A 25,442-nucleotide genomic window follows, 5' to 3' on the forward strand; every position below is an offset into this window, starting at 1 on the left:
ACTGACATGAAACCTAGAACTTCAATAATTAAAATAGCTTGTATCAAAAACAGTATTCCAGAAACAAGAATGAGACTCAAAAATCACAGATCCATCCACTGATGATGCTACAATGTTCTTCAGAAACCTCTGATATTTATCAAAGCGGTGATTAATCCCAGTCACCAATTTGCTGGGAACCTACTGACCGGAAAGCAGCTTTGCAGTAAAAGACTGAAGCTTCCTTGGGGACAAGAAGTTGAGTACAAGCCAACAACATGCCCTTGAAGTAAAGAATCCAAATAGCATCCTGGCCTGCCTTAGCAACACAAGCAGACAGAGAGGTGATCTACCACAGCTCTGATGAGATCACATCTGGAGTGCTGGGTCCAGTTCTGGGCTGGCCACTATGCCAGATATGGACATACTGGAGTCAGTCCAGCAATGGGCAGCAAAGATGATTAAAGGGCCTGGAGCATCTGCCATATAAGGAGCAGTCCAGAGAGATGGGCCTATGCAGTTTAGGGAACAGAAGGCTCAAGGGGGATCTTATCAAAGTGTAAAAATACTCATTTTGGAAGTGGAGAGAGTAAAGAGGATGCAACTACTCTTCTCAGTCATGACCAGTGACAGGACAAGAAGCAACAGGCAGAAATTAAAGCATAGGAAATTCTGTTCAAACAAATCTTCATCAAGGGAGATACCCAAAACCTAATCAGACAATGTCTTGAGAAACTTGGTTTAGCTGACCTTGTCTTGAGCGGGAGTTGGAATACAGAATCTCCTGCATTCCCTAAGATTACATGATACTAAAACAACAGCAACCGCAGTGATACATGATTTAAGATGAAACACGATTATCTCTTGGCTAAATTAAAATAAATTCTAAGCAAAATATAATCTTACAACAAATAGGTGCACTACTTTTTAAATATCTGGGATGATCATAAAAACTTATCTAATGTCGCAGTCAGGAAGCCACATAATAATGATGGCCGTATCTTGATTTTATAGAATATCAAATTAATAGTTCCAGCAAAAGTAAATACTTAACCTGTACATACATTGTAACTAAGTATCTGAACACGAATAATATAAAGCATTTTTAAGACTTTGCTATTTTGAAGTATGGAATTACAATTTGAGTATAGAGATACAATATACTTAATCTTTTCTACCTACAGTGATTTCAGTAAAACAGTACACCTTCCTACAAACAAATTACACAATTATAACCAGAACTAAAACTCAATTTTCTCTTATTGCAGTAAGAACTCTACACATCTGGGATAGCTTTAGTGCAGAAGATAAAACAAAAATTGGCACGATTCATTGAATAGAATATGAAATCCCAAAGCTCTTCTGAAGCACTAAAACTGCTCTCTTCAGACACGCTATACAGCTATACAGACTTGGCACATGTAACTACAGCTTGCTAAACTTTAGAAATAAGCATCTCATGCTTACACTTCACTTTTTCAACACCAGTTCCAGGAAAACAGGATCTCTTCAACTCTTAAACAAAACCACTGAAACAAATTTGTATCCCTGTAACAAATATTTAATAGGATTCTTCTGCGTAAAAAAAAAAATATAAAATAAACAAACAAACCCAAACCAAACACATTCAAGTTACAGAGATCAGGTTTTTTTAGTCATACATATGTGTATGTGTGTATATATATATAATATACATATGCGTGCTGGATGGTCACATCCAGTCATGGTCAATCACTCAATGCCCAGATGGAAGACTGTGACAAGTGGTGTTCCCCAGGGATCCATACTGGGACCATTGTTTAATATCTCCATTAATGATATTGACTGTGGCACTGAGAGCACCCTCAGCAAGTTTGCTGATGACATCAAGCTGGGTGGTGCAGTCGAAATGCCAGAGGGATGGGATGCCATCCAGAGGGACCTGGGCAAGCTGGAGAAGTGGGCCCAGGTGAATATCATGAGGTTCAACAAAGCCAAGTGCAGGGTTCTGCACCTGGGCTGGGGTAACCAGAGATATCAATACAGGCTGGGGGAAGACAAGCTAGAGAGCAGCCCTGTGGAAAAAGACTTGGGGTTATTAGTGGATCAAAAGCTGGATATGAGCCACCAACGTGCAATTGCAGCCCAGAAGACCAACAGCATCCTGAGCTGCATCAAAAGAAGCGTGGCCAGCATGCAGAGAGGGTGATTCTGCCCCTCTACTCTGCCCTGGTGAGACCTCACCTGCAGGATTGCATCCAGCACTGGTGCCCCCAACACAAGAAGGATGTGGACCTGTTGGAGCATGTCCAGAGGAAAGCAACGAAAATGACCAGAGGTCTGGAGCACCGTTCTTATGAAGACAGGCTGAGAGAGTTGTGGTTGTTCAGCCTGAAGAAGAGAAGACTCCAGGGGGACCTTATAGTGACCTTCCAATAACTGACAGGAGCCTAAAAGAAGGCTGGTGAAGAGCTGTTCCCAAGGGTATGTAATGATAGGACAGGAGGTAACGGTTTCAAGCTAGAGAAGGGTAGATATAGGTTGGACATTAGGAAAAAGTTCTTCACTGTGAGGGCAGTGGATCACTGGAACAGGTTACCTAGAGAGGTGGTGGGGGCCCCATCCGTGAAGACATTCAAGGTCAGATTTGATGGGACTCAGAGTAATCTGTCCCAGTGTGAGACGTACCTGCTTATTGTAGGAGGGTTGGACTAGATAGAGGTCCCTTCCAACCCAACACATTTTATGGTTTTATTATTATACACACACACACGCACGCATATATATGTACAAGCATATATATATATATATATATATATATATATATATATATATATGCTAAAAACCATCCCTGCAGATCACACAGGATCTTGAGTCGTGTAGCTTTACTCCAATATGGTTTCTTGAACCTGGAAAGATTGAGACAGGGCATGGTCAGAGTGACACTGAAAATGTCCGAAGATATACTGTAGTGATGAGATGGTATTAAATTCACACAAAATGAAACAGGTCTGCAGGAGAGAGTCACAGGATCACAGGAGTACCGTGTCAGCCAGGCACAGGGATGAGGCAATGTGACTCCTGGTAATTCCTAGATACTTGGAGGGACACTCCTACAATCAGATGTTACTGAAGGATAAGAAAAAACACTGTCAAATCTAAAAAAGAGAAGAAGAAAACCAGATTTAAAAAAAAAAATATGGCTAATTGTCAAATACTCATATCATAGAGGGTGAACATGAATGATTAGTCTGTGGCCACCAGAAAAATCAGCAAGAACAATTTTCACTGTAGGGTCAAATTCAGACTTTAGAGAAAGCTAGAGAAAAAGAACACTAATCAGTACTTAGTTTACAGGAAAAAAGGAAAGAAATGAAAAGCATAGGAGAAGTTGACTACAGAAACAAACTTCTCTTTTTAAGCTGGGAGATGATGCAGAGATGGACTGCAGGAGAAAAGATTCAAAGAACAGGTGAAGGAGGAAACTAAAAAAAATAAAGGAGAATGAAAATAATATGGCTTAAACATACAGCAGAACAACCATTCTTCTGTCTAAAAAGGCAGTGCTAAAAGTAGTTGTTGATATAGAGGAAATAACAGTTATAATCACTCTAATATGATTTACAGTCTATGCGACTAAGAACAGAAATTGTGAAGACCTTCTACAGCTTTGAGAAATATTCTCACACAAGAGAACATTTAGCCTGTTGTACAACTTCTGTGTTAATTTATTTTAAGACCTTAAAATGAATATTAATTATATACATATAACTAAAAAGCCCACCATTTTCAAATACTTTCATCTTCCACACTAGTGTCAGACAACAACTAGTAAAAAGAAAACACCTAAAGAACTCTGTATAGGGTCTAGAAGCTGCTTTGCAACCTTCTATGAACACAGGTGGTATTTTGTTAAATCCCAGCCTTGTAACATAACGAATTAAAATTTAAAAATAAAAATTGATTACCATTTTATGGGAAAGACCTCTATAAGAAGCCAAAATAAAAAATTATAAATAGGACCAGAACTGAGGTTTACACATGGAAATTCAAACCAAGAGCAGGAATACAAGTTTTATCACTTCTGCACTTGTCATTTCTTTATTTAAGTAATAAGAACAGCTATAACCTTATAAGCTTCAAAAGAGAAGTAACTGTATAGTTTCAGTAAAATCAATTCACTGTTTTAGTATCCTAATAAAAGCTGCAAATTAATATACATCAAGTATCAGATACTGTAATAGTTATATCCACAGAAGACTAATGTACTTTTATTGCTGAAATGAAGTTTTAAATAAGAACTTCAGTTCTTCAAAATAGTTTCAACAGGAGTTCCTCTGAAAAAAAGCAGGAAGAAAAATGTAGAAGAAAAACTGTCTCAGGTCATGTTCTGGTCCTGAGAATTATTTATTCAGATAGCCTTCAGAAACATAGAGCTAGAATGATGCGTACCATCTGTTCTACTCTTACTTGAGTACACATTTAATCTTTTTAACCTTTAATTATGTATCCACAGATAATTGACAGCTCTGTCTCTTTTACCTCCTGTTATGATCCTACTGGTTCTCAGAAATCACTCACAGAAACTAGGGCAAGAAGTCAAAAGCTGTCAACAGCAACAAGAAAAAAAAAGTATCAAATAGAGCTTCTGGGATTTCAGTATCAGTATTTGTCTGTCCTTCCCAAAATGACAGTGCAAAAATATGATGCTCAAGGATAGGGTATTAACAGGGCAAAGTGTTTTGGAGGAGATGATACAGAAAAAGCAATAGTCTGCTCACATTCTACTCTGAGCAGTTCCATTTCATCTGGTTGACATGTTCTTGGTATCTGTACTAAATAATGTAATTCCCCTTCATTTTCTTTCCCTCTATTACTTCTGGCCTCTTTACAATATTTAATAATGTTGACATCCCAGAGTAATAATGACAGGAATTTTATATATAAAAACAGAGAGGAGATAAAGACAGAGGAAATATGTAACTCTCTACAGCATTTTGCAACTTAAGAGGGCAATTTAAACCTATTTTTATGAAAATACCATTATGTTTTAAGTAGGCACGTACCCTATAAACCTCCCCACATAGCTGAAACATTTCAAAAGCATTCATGTAAAGCAACCATAAACTACCAGTGCAAATACTGGTCAGCAAAAATCATCAAGTGTCCTGAAATAAGTGAAGTATAGATATGAAATAAAAGAGTACAATCTACCTTCAAGGACATAGTACATACATATACAGACTGCATAGAGACTGGACGCCACCATTCACAACTGGAAGAATGTATCAGAGACTTCAAATCCCAAGATGACTAAGATACAAATCATACATATGAAGTGGCAAGAAGAGTGGGAACTCTCACTACCAGCACTGCCAAGGCAAGGACTGGTGAGCCTCAGTGTGACTAGGCAAAAATGTTCTGTAAAGTAACAGATGAGACAAGTTTATGCTTCAGTTTCCATGACAGAGCTAGCTAGTCACTTACAATGCTGTTATGTTTCTACTGATAACAACCTTACAAGAATCAATAGATTCAGATGGTGACTTTTGTTGGCAGTGTGATTTTGCATATACATAATACTGTCTATCCAAAAAGAGTAACAGCAAAAACTGTCTGGCTATCTCTTTCATTTTTTTCCCCACAATACAACATGAGATGCAAAAAAACCCCAAAACATTAAAGATTCAACAACGTATTACCATTTCAGATGTTTTTATCTACATTAATTACTGATGAGGAATAGTTAAGCCATTTCTTCAACAGTATCCTATGCTTCTGAATCCTAACTTCCAAAATCAATTCTTCTACTTCATCTTATTTTATTACGTAAATCCTATGCTCTACCCATCAGGGAACATTTACAAAGAATATCTTGAGTTCTGCAAGGACCCCCTTTCCATTAAAGTACCCACAGATTTGCAACACACTTTCAGAAAAGTAAACAGGACAATAGACACTAGTTTGTTGAAATAAACAACAAACAAATGTTGTAACACATCTGTGAAATGGAAGATCCTTCTTCTGGACAAAAAAAAAAAGAAGGAAGTAATCAAAGCTTGATAGCTTCACTGTTACATCTGGTCTTTCCAGTTTTGCTCAATATTTAAAATGTCTCCCTCTCAATCTCAATTTATTATCAGAGCATGATGACCAAAATTTGTTCATCCTCATGAACAGTTAAACAATATTCAAAAACTATAAAATACCCAGAAAAAAAAAGCCAGGTTAAGGATTTCCCCCACACTTACACAATGCTCCATGTAACAATTGTTCATAACAGTAATTTACATAAGACTTCCTGAAGTTTTATGACAGCAATTTATTCTGTACAATAATTAGGACATTTTAATACCTATTATTCTATTTTTAGTATTAATTTCTTTCATTCTGTGTATCAACACTTTTTTTTCCAGTATTGCTTGGAATTCCTTTCTCACTTTGAATCTCACAAAAGAAATCAGCTACTAAAATAAATAATTTCTGAAACCTCATTCATTCAGTTCCACCCTCAACAGAAGTATTGGAATTCTGCCACATTTTTGAAAGGCAAAGACAAATGTTTTAATATAAAGTTATAGAGTCATTATATGTGAGTTTTCAAAAGTTGTTCTGCACTCTCCTTATCTCACTTTACTTTCATGCCCCTGCTTTCCCCCAGTAAACAAGCTCTTGCTTCTTAAGTCAAGTCAGCAGCCTAATCTAGGCTATGACCCCCTCAGACACCAGTTTGTTCTAAAACATCAAGCAGTTCCCTAGTGCAAAATCTCCATTTGGGTACATGAACATGAAGAACAGAGCTTTACTTTGGCAGCAATGACACCACTATATTGTAATTATTTCACATGACAGCTAAACTTTAACTTCTCAATTATAGGTTTGGATGTTGGAGAAGTTCTGTCCTTACTTTATAAAACAAGACAAATGTGATAGTCATGAAACTGAATGTGTCGTAAACAAATAGCATCTTTAGCCAATAGCTTCCTACCACCTCCATAATAAGAGCTTTACAAACAGATTTTTCAACTTGGCAGTGAGAGGAAGATAGTCTAGCAAAAGCTTACTAAACCAATTTATTTTCTATATTGGAATTTTTTTATTTCATTCTCAACATGTGATCCTACCCTCTAGAATGTTTTATACAAACCTCTTCTATACCAAGTCCCTATTTACATCCTTTCTGAAGTCTCAATAAATATAAATCAAATTCAGACCAGAAATGCTCTTTGAAGAAAGTTGAATTACTTCACTAAACTACAATTATATTTTAGAACACGCAATACATCAAATATTATCTCCAGGAAAATAAGACATGAGTGAGCAATACCAGGGAAAGCTAACCTTGTGACAAACAGAACAGTTTCACTGGCAGACCTGGTTAAAGGCAATGAGAAACATCTATGGAAACATCCAAACCCAACTGAGCGTGAATTTACCATTTTCACAAGAGCCAACTGCCTTGAAAAGGAAAGCTTGTAATAAAGCTTCCAGGCAAATACAACTTCCTACAAAGAAGCCTAGGCTACTGAACTCCCTTCAGTAAGTTTATGCTATTTAACAGGTGTCTTTCATTTCTAATATTAAAGTAGGATTGTGGAGCCAGCTGAATTCAAGCCATTATTTGTCATCAACATCTCTTGTCCAAAGAACTTAGTTTAAAAAATAATAATTCTCAAGTTTTACGCGTCATTTCTTAATTTTTGCAGAAGACAAAAAACTTAAGCCAGAGTCTACATTAGAGTTCTGTTACAAGCTGACAGGTCAAAGACAAAACAAAGTTTTACGATTTGTCATTTAGTTGCCAGAGACAATGAAACTTCGGAGACTGGTATGAAAACACGACCAGTACACAGTACTGGCAGCCTCTAAAAATTATCAGTTTGAACTGGCTTCAAAATAGTAAAACTCAGTTCTGTGTGGCTCCCCCTAGAGTAAAACAAAACCAAAACACAAAACAAAACCAATCCCAAACAAAAAAAGCACTATTGCAAAGAGTGGAAATGAGAAGGAAGGAGAGCTGGGTCACACTACCCCTGACTGAAATCAGCTTAATCAGTGATGGAACTGCAACCTTTGACTACATACCTAATTTGTAAACAACCAAAGCTAGGTTGCAGGTACACCAGCCCCTACTTTCAATTAACTCAACACAGATATAATTTAACTAATTAGTCTACTTTGTAGACAATTGTTAACTCCCACGTAAATAAATGATCAGGACAAAAAGCAATAGAAGTCATCAAGATCACCCCCAAAATAATTTTTTAATTTTATAACCATATGTTAGTGTATGAGACCTTTACAAGTATTTTTTCTTGTGGTAGTATATTACATCGTGAAATCAGCTCTTACGAGCAGTCCTATATCAAATATTTCCTGGAAGAAAAATGAGAATGTACTGCTCTTGATTTTTCCCACCCAGTATTTGAACTAACCCTCAAAAACAACTGATGGAACAAGACACTGTTCCTATGGAGTATTTGTTCTGAACCTTTACTGCCAAGCACCCTGTCCAAGTTAAGGATATCTACATTTAGGGATATCTTAATAAAAGGCCATAAGACATGGATGACACAATTTAAAGAACTAGAAAGCAAGCTGGCATAGTATAGAATCCAAGATATTTGTAACAAAACACATTGCCATATCCTACTAGTTTAAAGAACTCCTGAAACAAATGCTGATGGGCAACTGCGATAGCCTAAATTCAGTACAATTTAATTTTAGAAGATATGGTCAACAGCTACACATCATGTTCAATGAGGATCATGCAAGGGATACTGAATTACTGTTTCAAAATTAATTTCCATAAAGACAGTTAAAACAAAAGAGCTGGAGGGGGATATTATGTCAGCAACAATCCCTAGGCTTTGTTTAAGAGCAACTGGAAAATGTACTAAATTAGGAGATCAATTTTTTTTTCCTCTGCAGCTTCCCCTATGAAGAGTAATAACATGAAAAAATAATTTCTAAATACATGGGTTTTATTAATCAAGTAAAGGTAACTAGGTGTATTTAACTGTAGATCACAAAACTGTAACTTTGAAAAAAATTAAATACAATCCTCTTTTACTATATCCACATTCCAATACATAGTGCCATTAATACAGGGAATCCTAGACACTGCGACAGCAGTACTACAGCAGAGCAACTCTTACCAGTTTCTGTCAAAAAAAGTACATGGAAAAGGCCCCAAGTGGTATTTCTCAACAAGAACTGCTTAGATTACTAATATAAACTTCTAGATTTTCCTAAATTGTATTATACTACGTACATAAATAATAGCTTTCTCTATATTTAAATGCTGCATTAAACATTAAGAACTGATACCTGAAGTTATGGGCAAAATCTCTCAGCTCAAGTAGGAAACATGTTCTTTAACTTGCTAAATTGACTTTTGCATTAAAGGATTTACATTAATCTCTACCTGCCATCTACCAGTACAGACCTGCTAGCAGAAATCGGTTTCTGCAGGATGGTGACAGTGCTGGTTTTGCTGCCAACACGTTGGCTATTTTAAAACACGGTCCCTGTCCCAACCAGTTTGTAACAGTAACATGTGGCAACAAAAAAAGGAATGAAGACGGTTTCAGAGATGAACTCTGAAAACAAACAAGCCAACTGTGAGAGAAACTCATGGTGAAGCACTCCATCTCAACACAACACTTCAGAGGAAATGAGAATGCACCAGATGCACTCTGCTGTACACACTTTCAGTATCCCTTGTACACAGCAAGAGGTTGTTAAGCATTGCCGAGGAAAAATATCTCAAAGGCTGCACTGCAGACACACAGCAGATTGAAAGACAATTACAGACTACAAAGAAAAAAAATTAGAAAAAGGTAAGAAAGTAATTACTGCAAAAGTCTACTTTTGCATAACTACATGGATAGAAATTGGGCAGTACATGTGCTTTCATTTTTTTTTTTACTTAAGTTTTAAAGCACAGGTACGATGAGTGATAAAATAATAAGTAACAAAAATAATAAAATAATATTAATATTTTCATATTATTTATTCACAGTCTGTTATGTTACATAATTCCTTATAGGTCCATAAGAAGTACTACAGAGTTAAGTCTGGGATTAGATGCAAATATTCTATTTGGCCATAAAAAAGTGGTCTGGAAGAGGAGCTAGGAATTAAACAGACAAGAGAAGCAGCTAGCAGTGTAAAAATTCAGAAACCAACAACTCCTGCCATACTGATTACTAAGAAGAAAATCCTTTTTTTAAAAAAATGAAATACAAAAATCAGAGGTGAGTGTTGATTGTTTTTCAGTAACTTTATATGCATTAGAAAGAAGAAATTATGAGGCATGACTCTTCTATAGAGAGATATTAATATACAAATAAAAATATATACTGATTAAACTTTTACAAAAAAAAACTAGTATCTCTTCAACTCCAGTAACATACTCTACATATCTAAATAGATGGGATTTTTAAGTAAGCAGGCACATTTTCAGAGTTCATTTAAAACACTACACAGCACACGCCCAGTGAATACAACAGCTTCTCATTTCTATATTCTGTAAATTATATTTAATGCATAGAATGAACAGACTCCTAAACTTAAATCCAAAGACAGGTAATGCACAAACTATCCTTCATCTCCAAACAGGTATTATCAGTTATGCTCGATCCCTCCCACCCAAGCTGAGGTACCTCACCTCAAGCCTGGGCTCAAAGCCCTCGGTCAGCCTGTCTCCTGGCAGGCGGTTCCTGCACTATCAAGACTCTCAGTGCCAGGGATCGCTCCCAGGCAGCAGCAGCTGAGCAGCCACACTCCCAGCCTCATGGAGTGGTCCTTGCCATGGCCGTGGACAGCCAGCACTCTTCCAGTTTGTCTACAGCCACTCTGTTCAGGAAGGCAAAAGCAACACAAAACAGTCCTGGTACGTGCATAATGTATCTATAGGGTTAACCTCCCAATGGCAATTTCAGCTCTTAGGTGAGCTGAATCATCTAGACACCTCTTCCTCCTTACATTGTGAAGAAACAGATTTGTGTGTCTTGGCTGACCCCACTGAGTGCTTCAAGTTATACAGGGTAATATGTAGGCATAAATTAAATTATATTTTCTACTTAAGGAAAAAAAATACATGTGTTTCTACAGTTGTTCCATTAATACACTCTGTTTCTATCTACAAATAGATACCTACATAAATATGAATAATTCAAATACAAATGAATACTATAATGTCACAACTAAATATCCTCAACTAACAATAATTCTATCAAAAAAATACATTCATAATTATTCAAACTCTTAAATAATCTACAATTTTTCTTGCAAACACTCTCAAAAGCAAATGCAATGACTTAGTAAAAATTTCAAAACTAAACTCCGGTTTTGCCAAATAATAAGCAGTTGTTGGAAAACAGTATTTGCCAGAACAAAAGGAACACAGTTAAACTTAAGATCAACTGCAATTTTTACAGAAGGAACTGTTTAAAACAAACATTCTGCAAAGAACTTCCTCCTCGATGAGGGAAGAAAACTAGATGCATCACCAGGAAGCAACAACTCTGTCAGCTAGTGAGAAAAAAACCAATAAAGCTAGCAATAACAATTAACTTAAAGACAAAAATCAGCATATTACTTCACACGGCAGTTTATGGGAGGATGTTAAACACTGCAAAACAGTTGCACTTTTTTTTTTTTTTAATTCTGTAGAAAGGTTATGAGGCCAGCAAAACAAACAATATGTTCTGACTAATAAGAGAGAAGCTGCAACATGTGCCTTTCCCAAAATTGGAGGTAAGAAGTCCATACTTGTTCAGTCTCTCTTTTGCTTCAGCTCATGTGTTCTGCACTCAAGAGTTACAGCTTACACACCCTTCGTCTCATTTTGTGAGCTTATCATGTGGAAGGCATTCTCAGGGAAGCTAACAGCAAGGAAGTTTTATGTATACACACACAAGAGACAGTAAAGCTAAGCACTGAAAAACATTTAAAAGTGGTCAGGTATTCTGACTAGAAGTCAAGACTTTTTAAAAATCAAGCCCCTATTTGTACTATACAATTTTACTTAAGAGTGATAACCCTACCTACTTACTCTGCATTTTTTCATGACTGACCTTAGAAAACACTCAAACTAATCAAAGACAGTAACTACGAAGATTGAAAATTTTCACTTTATTTGGAGAACACTGGCACTGGTCATTCTCTCTGAAAGGAGGCAAGCACTATATGGAATAGCTAATCATACCAGGCATGCAAATTGCTCCCAAGACCAATACCAAACAGCTGCTTTTCAGCCTCCATGAAATAATAGGAGTGAGCACTTAATATATTCTCTTAGTTTCATCATAAGCCAGATTTCTAAACGTCCAGATTATCTACTGTTTTAATTTTCTAACTTTCAAAAATACATCTTTTTTTTTTTTTTTAAATTAGGTCAGTCAGCAGACAGAGATGGAAACAAGGCAGAGCAAAGACTGCCCATATTTTCGCATCTCCCTCTGTAAACAAAGTATTCCAAAGATTTATGGACTAGTGAAACAAAATGAAAAATACATTCAAGAAACGGGTTTCCCACTCACCAAAAAATGTTCCATGGCAACATCCTGTACAACTTAATTCAAGTCTGGGGAACTTAAATTCTGTATTCTAAATGCATCTTTAGTTTTCATGGGATATAATTACAGAATGGCAAAGACTGGAACGGACCTCTGGAGATTATATAGCCCAATCACTGGACTCAAAGTCAGGACTTCTAAAGCAGGTTGCTAAGGTTATTGTGCAGTCAAGTTCTGAGGATCAACATGGATGGAAATTCCACACGCTGTCCTCTGATCGATGTCACCTGTCAGGCTGGCCAAGGACAAGCCAAGGCCAAGCACATCTCCTGTGCTAATCAATGCCAGCTAAATAACCTTCTTGTGCTTCTTGTGTTTAAAAATGGTTTTAATAATTCTTTGCTCCATCACCTTCCCAGGGACAGATTTGAGCTTGATGGGCCCATAAGTGCCTGAATACTTCTTCTTACCCTTAATGAAGACAAGAAGTGACTTGGCTTTCTAGCAGCCCTCAGAAACCACCCCCAGATCTCATGACCTTTCGAATGCTGTTGAACAGTTTCTGCAATGGCATCAACCAGCTCCCTCAGTACTCATGGATGCACTCCATCAGGTCCTTTTAACTTCTTTGGTTTGTCCAAATATTTCATAGTCTACTACTCTTCCACCAAAGGTAAGTCTTCCTTGCTCCAGACTTTCCCTCTGGTCTGGGCTGGGCTCCTGAAGGCAAGCCTCATCACTAAAGACTGAGGCAAAAATGGCATTGAGTACCTCAACCTGTTCTGTATCCTTTGTCACCAGATTCTATAACCCCTTCAGGAGAGGACCCACATTTTTTCCAGTCTTCTTGTTGCTGCCAGTGCATTTGTAGAAGCTCTTCTTGTTGCCCTTCACATCCCTCACCAAATTCCAAATCCAGGTGGGCTTTGGCTTTCCTAATCCCATCCCTGCATACTCAGACAGCACTCCTATGGTCCTCCTGGGTCACATGACCCTGCTCCCACCTCTAGCACATTTCCATCTTATGTTTAGATTTTGTCAGGAGCTCCCTGTACACTCATGCAGGACTCCTACCATCTTTTCTTTATTTCCTCCACGTCAGGATGAACCACTCCTGAGCTTGGAGGAGATAACCTGAAAAACATGCAACCTCCTAAACTCTGCATCTCTCTAACACACCCCACTTCTCCTAGGCTACTCCATAAAGTAACTCCACCTAGTAAGCAGATGAAATGTTTCTGCCAAAGATACATGTTGAAACTTCTAGAAAACCTCTTAACACTACATTATGTAAGTAACATCACTTTTATTGACTGAAAATTGAAACACTATTTTGACACTGATCTTTGCCATTTACTATTTTAGTTGCATCAAAATGAACAAGCAAGATAATATGAAAGCAATGCTATTATTTTAGCACTGTCCTAACTCATTAGTAATCGTACCTATCATGATCCAAACCTGAAAGGCACAAGTAAATTGAAGAAATACAAATGTAAGAACATGACAAAAGGCCTTTTCAGTTTTATTTACACAGGTATTATTCCTCTGCTTCATCTGTTAAATACATTAATTTTTTTATAACTTAGCACTACATTAAACACAATTTTTTATTTAAAGAAAGGTGCCTCTCATCGTCTGACACTAACACTCTGCAGTGTCTAGTGAGAAAGACAAACTCAATTACAGCCTATAAAGCTAACAGATCAAACTGCACATGTTGAAGTTACGATGGCATATTAGCATAAAGGAGGAAAAAAAAAGTCTCAACTGCTAAAATGTGGAATAAGTAGCACTTCACAGAAGTTCACTTTAAGAAAAAAAAAAAGAAAATTAAAGTAATACCAAAAATTATTTCCTCTACAAATATTTGTTTTAAATTGACCTATTGTTTGGACTGCTCATAGCACTTTGACACGTCCTTACTTAACTTGCTGCTGCAAAAGGTAAAGGAAGGAAAGAGTAAAACCTTATTAACCAGTAGAATTTATACATCAAGTGACATCAACTACTTATTTTAACACAGATGAATCTCTGTAAACTCAGCCAAAACATAAGAGTGTTCCAGTTGAAAACATGATCTTCACAAACCAGGACCAGCCTTAGGGATAGAGATTTTTTTTCAGTGCAATATGGAACAGTAAATAAATACGTCAGAAGCAAGGACAGGATTGACTTTTATTTAGCGAAATTAAAACACTAAATGGAAATCAGTAAGAATTAACTCCAGCAGTGTTCTTGCAAGAGAGAAGTATTTAGACGAGCATTTTTGCACACTTCCGCGTACATGGAGTAGAGCTCTATCGCCACCTACTGGGCCAGCTGTAAAAACGCTTGTAGTTTGAAAACGGCCCGGGGGCATCTTTGCTCAAAGCCACCTGTACGAATATGCAGCTCAATTATATTGAAGATACTAGTCTGACAAAAGTTTTTCTTCTCCTTGCTATCACCTCTCTACATGCCATATGTTTAAGGACATTATACTTCATTGTTTAATCTCACCTAAACCCATTCTTAAGCTTGTGTCCCAAGCCAGACTACCAACCTACCTGTCAGAATACACAGTAACTGCACCCTTCTGCGTTCACAATATTGAGGCTGAGCACGTAAACTTTTATCCCTTTGGATTGTACTGGATTTAAAACAGTGCAGGACTATCAGCACAGACATAACACGGATTATAGGTTTTTTGGTTGCTTTGGTTGTTTTCCTGAGGGTGTGTTCCTACTCTGGTCTATGTGGCCACACCCACACTGCTGAAATCATTTTAAGTTCCATACAAGAAAACTCAGTTTCTCCTCCGGAATATTCTCTATTCTTTCCACCAACAGCCAACATTCTGTTTCCTGAAAGACTCTGTGTAAGTTTGTACATGTTCGTTTAATTGCTCCTTCCCACATATCAAAGGAGCACACAAACTTGCCACTTCTCTGCCTTCTCCCTCTGTTCTGTCAGAGATGACTCACTCATGAGTCATCTTTGTAACTGTCAGATTTCTAGATCATCATTTACTAAACCATGTCTTCACCAATAAAAGAAGCACTTGGGAAAATCGATCTAATTCAACACTTGTTTCTGGTAGTATCCCCATCTTCCTATCCCACAAAAAAAATCCAAAATTTCAATCAGAAACTGTTCTCTTCAGTACCATTTTTTTTCCTGTGTTTGTGTCTCAGTCTCAGCTTAACAGGTTCATGCCCACATTACAGCAGGTACGAGTACTCCTCAAGCAGCTTCCACAAAAGCTGAAAACCCATACAGCGCTTCCATCATCAAAGCAATTCACCCATGCCACTCCCGAGTCTGCCACTGGGCACAGAAAGCAGGCTGTACATATTCTGATCCCCAAGAAGACCATTATTCCTTTCCCACATAAATGACCGAGACTCACTTTAAAAGCACAAGTCAGTCAGATCTCACCCACAGAAACAGACTTACTACATACACAGAGACTACCAGAACTATGGTGGAGGTGTAAATCCATCACTGCCTTCCCTTAACAGAAAAGTAAGTTAGTGAACTAACCAAACAAAGGTGGTAATCACTACTCTGACTTATTAATAGTCGATCTACTTATAAAATTCATATTTCATCATACTGATTTTCCTATGCGTCTCTGTTCCATAAAAAGTGAAGCTGAAATTACTGCTTTCCATTCTTTCCTTTATTCAGACTCTTGCTTATTCCTAAGCCCTTTCAGGATGCTCTTCTTCTCTCCACTCCACGAGTAACACCAACTAAGATACCACCTTCGTTACCCTGTAGTGCTCTGTCTTTGCTTTTCTTCAGTGGAAGAGATTCCATCCTTTTACCCTGAATGCTACACAATCCAACTCAAAACCTTTCCTTAACTGTTTTATGTTTTGGTATTTCAGGAAACAATCTGCACTAAGTATCTCATTATTTAGGTGAGCCTGGTTATGTTGTACAAATGCATATACAATAAATAGAGCCTAGAAGTAAAATACAATTACAGCAACTACTTCCCACCAGAGAGAATAAACATTTCTTCCAATCTGCTTCCTCAAGTCACCTGCAACGGTATGTCAATTATTCCACCTGTTAAAAGTAATAAAAGCCTTTCACTGAGAGTTTAGCCTCTAACCTCTGTGAAATCTTTTTTTAAGAGGAAAGATCCGTGTTAAAGTTTTGCACTGACATAATTGCCCAAAATATACAGATTGTGCTAGAGTAACTAATGGAAACTACAGTTTCAAGTCAGAACTTCTGTTAAGCCTCAGATGTAACAGTGTTAACACAAACGTGTGGGATAAACCTCCCAAAAGCCGCATTTCTTGTAACTTGTTTCTCATATTTCTTACAAGCCATTCCGCGCTACTCAGTAGCTCTTACGAGCACTTCTTATGAGATACATTTTGCACTGAATTCACAAAAAAAGAGTTGATGTTTACACTTGGGGATAGGTTAAGCTTTCGTTTTGTTTTCTAACTGAGAGATGAAGAGAAACTCAATTTCTAAGACCAATCTAAGATACTGAAAGTACCAAAAAATTATCTGCTGCTCAAAACAGATATGCAGCAGTCTGTATCTCCCTGCCCTAAAGCATATATACAACAGATTATTTGCTGCTGTTCAAAAGATTTATTGCACTTTACATAATACACAAAAACAAATAAAGAAGAACACCAAAATCCACAGAGAAAACATTTACAACATCAAAAGTAAAATACAAGGCAGGCGAAGGTGGAACAGAAGACAGAAATAAAAAGCTATCCCTGTTTAATATATTTAAGTACAGTAAAAATGTTAGTACCTCCTATTTTCAGCCAAACTTGCACCTTCATCCTTCAGCTCCTTACTTTTCTTTACACAGTCTTCTAAGAGAATTTCCTTCCTTCTCTTACTTGCTTGCACCCAGTTAGCATCATCATCATCAGCCAGATCCTTGTCATCCGCAGCTTCTGCTTCAAATTGCTGAGAAGTAGCTTTTGAAACTTTCTCACCAATCTTTCTCTTCCACCCAAAAGAAGCCATTTGGAGAACTAGAGAAAAACATATTTCCAGTAGTCAGGTAGCTTAGCTTTTTAGTATATAATCACAGAATTATTTTGCCTGGAAAAAAAAAAACAACAACACAAAACAACAAAACCAAACCAAACCAAAACACCTCAACGGGTAACCTAGCACACTGCCAAGTCCACCACTAAACCATGTACCAAAGCACATCTATACATCTTCTAAATACCTACAGGGATGGTGACTCTCAACATCTCCCTGGGCAGCCTGTTTTAACGCCTGACAACCCTTCCAGTGAAGATTTTTTTTTCTCCCCAATCTAAACCTCCCTTGGTGCAACCTGAGGCCACTTCCTCTTTTACTATTGCTTACTACTTGGAAGATCAGTCACAGGTTACAGATAGGATTTTCTCTTGCCTGTTACTACTGTTTTTCAAAGCTGACTCAAACCTAGGTTTGTGGAAGAAAAAAATACATCCCAAATCTGAAAGAGTAACATGTAACAGACTGCCGCTCCTCCCACAACAACTTCTGCCCACTCGCTCCACCAGAGACGTCAGTAGGCACTGATAATTCTGAGCCCGGCTGGAAGACGCTCTCCAGCACGGAAAAAAAATACAAGATGCAGAGTTCTGACACATCAGAACGCCTTGTAACACTGAAGGCAACACACCGGAGGCCAGGCGAAAGGAGAAGGGCGACAACTCGGCCCCGGGAGCTCCCGCCACGGGCCGCAGGGGCAGGCGCGGGGCCGAACGCCCTCGGCCCGGCGGCCCCGGGAGAAGCTGCCCGGCACGGCAGCGAGACAGCCCCGGCACGGAGGCCTCCGGCGGGCACGACCCGCCGCACCGCCCGGCCGGCCGGCAGCGGGGCCCAGCACAACCGGTGTTGCGGCAGCAGCTGAGGCAGCTCCGCCCCGGCTCCTGCGGGGGAGGCCCCGCCGCCGCCCCGCATCCCCCCGGGGCAGGGGGCCCGGGCGGGGGCCCGCGGCAAAAGCCCCGTTACCTGCCGCCCTCCTCGGGGCGCTTCTCTCCCGGCTGGCAGGAGCCCGCGAACCTCGACCCCCGGCCGGCGGGCAGCGGAAGGGCGGGGCGGCAGCAACGGGAAGGGCGGGCAGCACGGGCGGCGCCGCCGCTCCCGGCGCCAGGAACAGCGGCCTCGCGGGGCGCGCCGGGAGCTGTAGTTCCAGCGGGAAGGGCTCCCTCCCCGCGTCTTGAGCACGGCAAGGCGGGCATCCCGCAGCTCTGAGCACGGCGGAGCCGGCGGCGCGCGGGCGGGAGCAGGCAGCTGCGCGGCCGCGGAGTGCGGGGGGCCGGGCGGGAGCGGCCGCTGTGCCCGCACAGCTCGGCAGCGCCGACCGCTCCGTGGAGAGCGGGAAGTAGAGGGACGAGGATGGAAACGGTCGGGGTTTTGTGTGGGTTTGGGGTTGGGGTTGTTGTTTTGTGTTTGTTTGTTTTTCTAAAAGGGAGAAAAATAGAAGAGGCGGGGCAAATAGCACCCATGGTGCATGCAAACAGCAGAGTGGAAGACAGGAGGCCTGTCGCCAGAGGGCCTGGCCAAAGGGGACTTTTCCACTGGGTGTTGAGTGTCCCTCCCACCTCTTTTTCCCAGAAGGGGGTTTGTGGGATCAAGGGCCTGGTGGTCAGCAAGGGCCCAGGCTCGCACAGCTGGGGCCCACCCCGCACAGCTGGGAATCCTGCACAGCTGGGAATCCTGCAGTCTTGGTGCTGCTTATTCTGAAGTCGTTAACTCCTGCTGTTTTTTAAAACAAGTGTCAACAGTCTGTGTCTGTTAATTTTTAACACATACGTAACCATCCAAAGACAGCATGCACACAGTTTCAAACAAGGTTGATCAGTATTTCATGTTTACTTAGTTTTAAGTTTTGAAAGTTCAAAAAGTTACACGGTTATAAACAAGCATTTTTGCCATTCAGCTTTGTCAAAAGAAATAAACATAGGAAGTAGGCACATAGTTGTGAAAGAACAGGACTTCGTATCTTACAATGATAATCAACTGGTAAAATAAAATTTATTTCCAAGTTTGTATTAAACATTCATATCAAGACAAACATGAAAGTTGTTGGTTTTTTTTTTTAATATTGCACCACCAAGATGAATTTTATCCATTACCAAGTGAGTATATATATTGCACATGGACACATCAGATTCATCCATGTCTTTGAAAAAAATAAAAATACAAAGGCAAGATAATGTACTCCAACGGGAGCAAGCTTGGGAATACAGAGTAACATACTTGACCAATTTGTGTATTTGCATAAGCTGCCTCCTTTACATCCCCGACAGCTCGCTTAGTGAACTTTTTATTGCCTACTGGCAGATACTAGTATGATGCTAAAAAAGGGTCTGCAAAATCAGTAGGAACAAGTGAAGAAAGCCATTTAAACAGCAAAATCTACAAAGCATAGGAAAGTCACACAACAGACAACTGTTCTGGGTTCAACTAGGTTGTCAGTCCCCTTTTCTCCCTTCCCCACCCCCTATAAAAGTCTCAGTTCAATCAGAAAACTTCTGGCCATCAAAACTGATTTATCATACCAATAAAAATTACTTTATTTAAAACTACACATAAAGTACACTTCTGCCAGAAACTTACATTAACCTCCAGATACCAAGACAAAGTAAAAACCATGGTTGCCTTAATGCACAAGAGGGCCAAAATAGTATATAAAAATTAAAAGCTATTCACACCCTGGCACCTTGCATTTGTGGTCAGCATTACAAGTTCGCAATCCAGAAGCAGATACCATTTATAGATACTTAGTTGAACATATGCAAGAGTGATCCCAAACCAATTTTAGATGAGGAATTACTACAATTAAAAAAACCTGTGCGTTTGCTCTATTTGTCCAAGTGCAATATTTAACAGATTCAAAATAAAAGGGTAGCAAAAATGAATACACTGATTTATTCAGTATATCCAAACCAATTTTACAAGACTAAAGACAGGACTTAAAAGTATGGTATGCAGCTGGCCCCTCATGTTGACATCTCAATCCTGGGAGTTCAACTCCAAAGCTTTATCTCTGGAAAATCTTCCGCTTTGAGATAAAGGAAATCAACCTCCCATACAGGGACCGTGTGTAACACTTAAGGATAAAGAACTGAAGTTGTAACTTGTACCTACATACGAGACAGATCACACCATTGCCCAATTCAGAACGCAGCTACAGCAGTTCCAGGGCTTAAAGCAGCTTTATGTTTCTTCAGATTCTGTGCATGTTTGTAACAGATGAATTCTGGACTGAAGCCAGTTGGCCTCGATTAAACAGTTCTTTTATCTGCAGCTAGCAGTTTTCTGTGGATGAAATCTCGGTCACTGGCAAAAATCCCCATACATTTTTAGAGTCCAGGTTTCACTGTTCATAGTAATGCCTTGATTTCCAGCCTCTCCCTGGGAGAGGAACCATTGAAACCAATTACGTCATGAATATTACATTGAAGAGAACATTGATTCTTGAATGCAAAACTAAGTATTTTATGACATACAGTTTACTGTTTATGTCTACTAGTACTAGATAAAATGGAACTGTGGCTAATTATATGCAATTTACAAGAGATTAAATATTTTTGTGCAAGTACCAGCTGTTATTTCAAGATATAACATTCAATTTTCTTCCTGAAACATCACAAAAAACATAAATTCAGAAGGATTTTTTACTGGTAATTGCAATCTACTGTTGAACATTTTTTTAATAATAGCACTCAAATTCTCATGATCAGTTTTCAATGCTCAGCTGAGAAGCCAGACTATTTAATTTCACAATTAATTTAAAGAGCAAAGTTTGCTAAAAAGGTAGCCTGGGAAAACCTAAGCTACGTATGTAGTTCCAACTGCAAGTGAATTCCATATAGCATATGCCAAGTTAACATGTGATAAACAGCTGTATAAACTATTAACATTATTTCAAAAACCTGTCAATTTTAGAATCTGGAATAGCGTGCAAAAGCCCTTAGGCTGTGCTCTTAACTACATACATGTGTCAAAGAAAAGGACGGTAGCAGTGGGGAGCTTCTGTGCTGCTACCACACTAAGGTATATATGCACAGCTCAGGAGCTCAGGAGCTCTCCTTCAGAGAGAAGCCCATAGCATGCCCAGTCTTCTCAGCATTAAGTCTCCTGCCATTGTCATGGACTCAATTGCTCTACTCACAGCGCACAGAATTTCACCCTCAGTGCGTTATGGAGCACCTACATGCGTTTCCAAGTGGTTGGATTTGCATGCTTTTAATCAAATGTGTAACTTGTTAAAAGCACTGCATGGTAACAGATTTCCTGTCAAATAAGAGGGAAGAAACAGCAGTTTTAACGCATTACTGCTAGAAGATGCTGACAGTTCTGACCAACTGAGGCACAACTGTAGATTGTGACCAACAAGTCATATTTAGGTCACTGAACTAGGAAGTGTACATTTACTTACACTGCATTAGATCTATGTATTACCAGTGAAGAAACCAAGAAGGTCCATCTAACTTAAATGTTATATGCAGCCTAATGTGCACTCAATGTAAAATGTTATGAACATTGCCCCTGTACCTGTATTACGCTATTGGACAGCAGACAATCAGAATTCACTCCAGCTTCAAAATAATACACATTAACTGCCCATAATCATTTCAATCCCTGTGCAAATTGCATTCTGTGGCTAGCTTTTACAGCGCCTTAGTTAATTCAACTTGATTATAACTGGAAGCATCTGACTATGATTTAGGCATGCTTATTGCTGTAAAAGAAATAAGCCCATCTTCAGAATTATTGTGCAAGAATCTTAATGAGATTTGCACACATCTCAAAAAATTCAATTGTATGACTCCCTGGTCTTGGAGTTAAGTCAGCTGTAGAGGAGTCAAGCGAGGAGCTCACTGATGAGGTAAGCGACGTATCTGCAGATTTCCCTTGCGCATCAGCATCCGAATCTTTTTGACAGGATCTATAGTTGCTCACAGAACCTGACCTCTGTGGAGTTGCAGTCCCAGACTTTGCTTCAGTAATTTCATCTGGGGGGCACGTGGAGAGAGGAGGAAAATTAATTATCAGTATCAAATCAGTTATAGGAACAGCAAAAGTCTTCCCTTTCTCACACTTCGTGTTTTTTAAATGTTAATACATAAACAGCTTTTGCAAATTGTATATAGTTGATACAAATAAAAGCTTATACATCTAGTAACACAGAGGCACATGTCCTAATGCAAACTATTCCTGTGATCTGAACTATGGAACCATTTAGATCTAGTTCAGACTAGCACTGGCTATATTTTCATGAACTAATTTCAGCAGCTAGTAGTTCTCACAATCACAGAATCGTCACGGTTGGAAAAAATTTCTAAGTTCACTGAGTCCAACCGTCCACCCAGAAGGAGAAAAAAACACCTACGAACACAAAACCAAAAAACACACAACACCCACCAAGCCCACCAGAGCATTTCTGAAGCCATGTCTACATGTTTTTTAATATTTCCTGAGATGGTGACTCCACCACCTCCCTGGGCAGCCTGTTCCAGTGCCCAAGCACTTTTTTGATAAAGAATTTCTCACTAATATCAAGTTTAAAGCTCCCTGGCACAACTTAAGGCCAGCTCCATTCTCATGTTCAAGATAGTTTACTTATAAAACATTAACAGGGTAGCATCTTAAAGTTAGTCAAATAACAGTCTGAACATTTTACAGATGCTTTTTGCTTATTTTTGTTTTATTTATATTTGGTTATATTTTTATTACAGCTCATTGATAAATTAATTGCAAGCACCTACACTGATTTATATTTCACTTTTGGAAATTTACTACTTAGATGGAAGCATTTCCTCCTCATACTGAAGGTAATGTTCTGCTAAAGTATCCTTGAAATACTTAACATTAGTTTGACCGGCACCTGCACTAGAAAAGTAATTTCCAGTAGAAATCAGTGAACACATGAAAGACTGCTTTTTCACATCAAACCTAATACTACAGTCTGGTAAGAGGAAAGGTTAGCTGTGGCAGAGGAAAAGGAAAAGCAAATCAGCTTCATTATTGGAAAAGAGATGGCAAATCCATGTCAATGGGTTGTATTTCCTCAAGAGCTGAATCCAGGGCAACAGGCTGTCCTCCCCCAGCTGCATGGCTTTGAGCAGTCATCTCCACTGCAATAGCGAGGGCGTTTGTCCTGTATTGCAGTAGGTCACTACAGAAACTGCCTAGTTCACTGTATCAAGTATCACTTAATTTAAGCACCTGTATTGACAGAAAAAATGTGGCAAAAACTGCACTACCAAGTCAGGTCACATTAAACTGTCATGAAACACAGCCTTAGCCACCCTATACTATAATCCAGCCACACTTCTGTAAATCCTTTTTTCATGCCACATGTTCTCCCCTAGGTACATCACCTACACCTTTGGCTCTAAGTAGTACTGGTTTAGTGTACTGTGTCTATAAACAAGAATTGCAGCCAGTCTCTATTAGGTCCTCCATCCATTTTCAGGGAGGTATCCAGCTGGGACTTGTATGCTACATTACTGTCACTCTACAAAATAGATCTGTCTACAGGTTAGACCAACTGCTTTCAATACTTTACTGCAAGCGTACAATTCTTAACTCAGTTTTTGTCTACTACTATTATTTGTGGGTTGACTCTGCCTGGCAACTAATTCAGTGCAATGAGGAAAAGAACAGGAAGGGCAAAGTGAGAAAACTCACGGGTAGTGATACACATAGTTTAGTAAGAGGAAGAAAAAAATAGAGGTGAAAAAAAGAAAAAGGAAATTATTCAAAGGCAACTACTCACCAGCTCTTCAAAGCAGACTGATGTCCAGCCAGTCTCAAGTCTATCTTCCCCAAACCCTGGTCCCTTCAGCTTCTTTGCTAAGCTTAACATTATATGGCCTTTGTCAATCTGGCTCAGCTATGCAGGTTCTGTCCCATCCCAATTTCCTGCTCACTCCTGGACTACTCATTGCATGCAACAGTGTTGGAAAATAAAGACTAGATACTGCACAAGCAAAAGAAGGAACACTGGTGTTTTATCAACAGTCTTTAAACCACATATCCAAAAGCACAGCACCACATAGGCTATTATGAAGAACTCCACCTCAGCCAGACCCACTACAGCAACGTATAGTCCAGGTCAAATTTTAATGTTTAGATTCCAAGATTTATCTTCACTAGGGAATCTTAGCCACATGCTTACTTCAGATCTAAATTAATGCTCAAATCTGCGGGTGAGGCTCCAAAGGCAATTTAGGTTGATCCAGATCTCACCTCTCACAGCCCTGTTCCATTCTGCAGTAGTGGTATTAGTGCTTGCTTGAACAGCCACAAAACGGAGCAGTTCAGGAGTTGATATCACTAAAAAGCTGTTATTTAAGGGATGAAGCAGGTAATCGTCTGATCACAGGATCACTAGATCAGAAGTGAAGAAACACTAACACAGATCTAGATTGGCTTAAACTAATGAAGGACAACGCTTCTAAATAAGTAAATTAAGGCATGTTTGTGTTTAGAATTTTTTCCCATACAACTCCATTAACCTGTGCAAGTCTTCACATACCATCAATGCTACGGAAGTCCAGTAAGTACGTCCTGCTGTCCACCTGATACAACTGCAAACTCATTTTGGAATATGCACTTGTTACTGGATTCTTCCTTCGAACACGTAGATAGTATGGATTTACAACCTAGTACAAAAGAGATTTGAATTATTTACCAGAATTGCTTGAGAAACAATCCATATTGTTTTTGTCACTTCAGCTCACTGGTATTTCAGGCTTTCCTGTTGGAGTTGGTTTTTTTACCTGCTGGGGTTCAGGGGCAGGGGGAAAAGGGGGTTGGTTTAGCCAACAGAAAAACATTCCTACAGCCCAATAGGAAAGTTAGATAAGTTAGCAAGACTTTGTTTCCTGTCAGCATGAATAGCCTCCCTCAAAACCCTTCCTGGACAGCAAGCACAAGCAGTCAGCACAACTCATGAGATTATTTTCCAGCAGA

General features: G+C 39.1%; 2 protein-coding genes across 2 annotated transcripts in view; both read right to left on the minus strand.

The window, feature by feature from the left end:
• TTC33 (tetratricopeptide repeat domain 33) overlaps positions 1-18,548 on the minus strand; it is a 42,529-nt gene extending 23,981 nt beyond the window's left edge. The window contains exons 1-2 of the mRNA XM_051643196.1: positions 18,465-18,548; positions 17,257-17,485 (exon numbers count right to left, since the gene is read on the minus strand). Coding sequence (XP_051499156.1) covers positions 17,257-17,477 — 221 coding nt within the window. The 5' untranslated portion in view covers positions 17,478-17,485; positions 18,465-18,548. The remainder of the gene's footprint in view (positions 1-17,256; positions 17,486-18,464) is intronic.
• Positions 18,549-19,308: 760 nt separating this feature from the next.
• The window catches only part of PRKAA1 (protein kinase AMP-activated catalytic subunit alpha 1), a 33,456-nt gene continuing 27,322 nt past the window's right edge, over positions 19,309-25,442 (minus strand). Inside the window, exons 8-9 of the mRNA XM_051642920.1 lie at positions 25,006-25,132; positions 19,309-22,477 (exon numbers count right to left, since the gene is read on the minus strand). Coding sequence (XP_051498880.1) covers positions 22,233-22,477; positions 25,006-25,132 — 372 coding nt within the window. The 3' untranslated portion in view covers positions 19,309-22,232. The remainder of the gene's footprint in view (positions 22,478-25,005; positions 25,133-25,442) is intronic.

The sequence above is a fragment of the Apus apus genome, chromosome Z (assembly GCF_020740795.1).
Source record: "Apus apus isolate bApuApu2 chromosome Z, bApuApu2.pri.cur, whole genome shotgun sequence".
NCBI lineage: Eukaryota > Metazoa > Chordata > Aves > Apodiformes > Apodidae > Apus > Apus apus.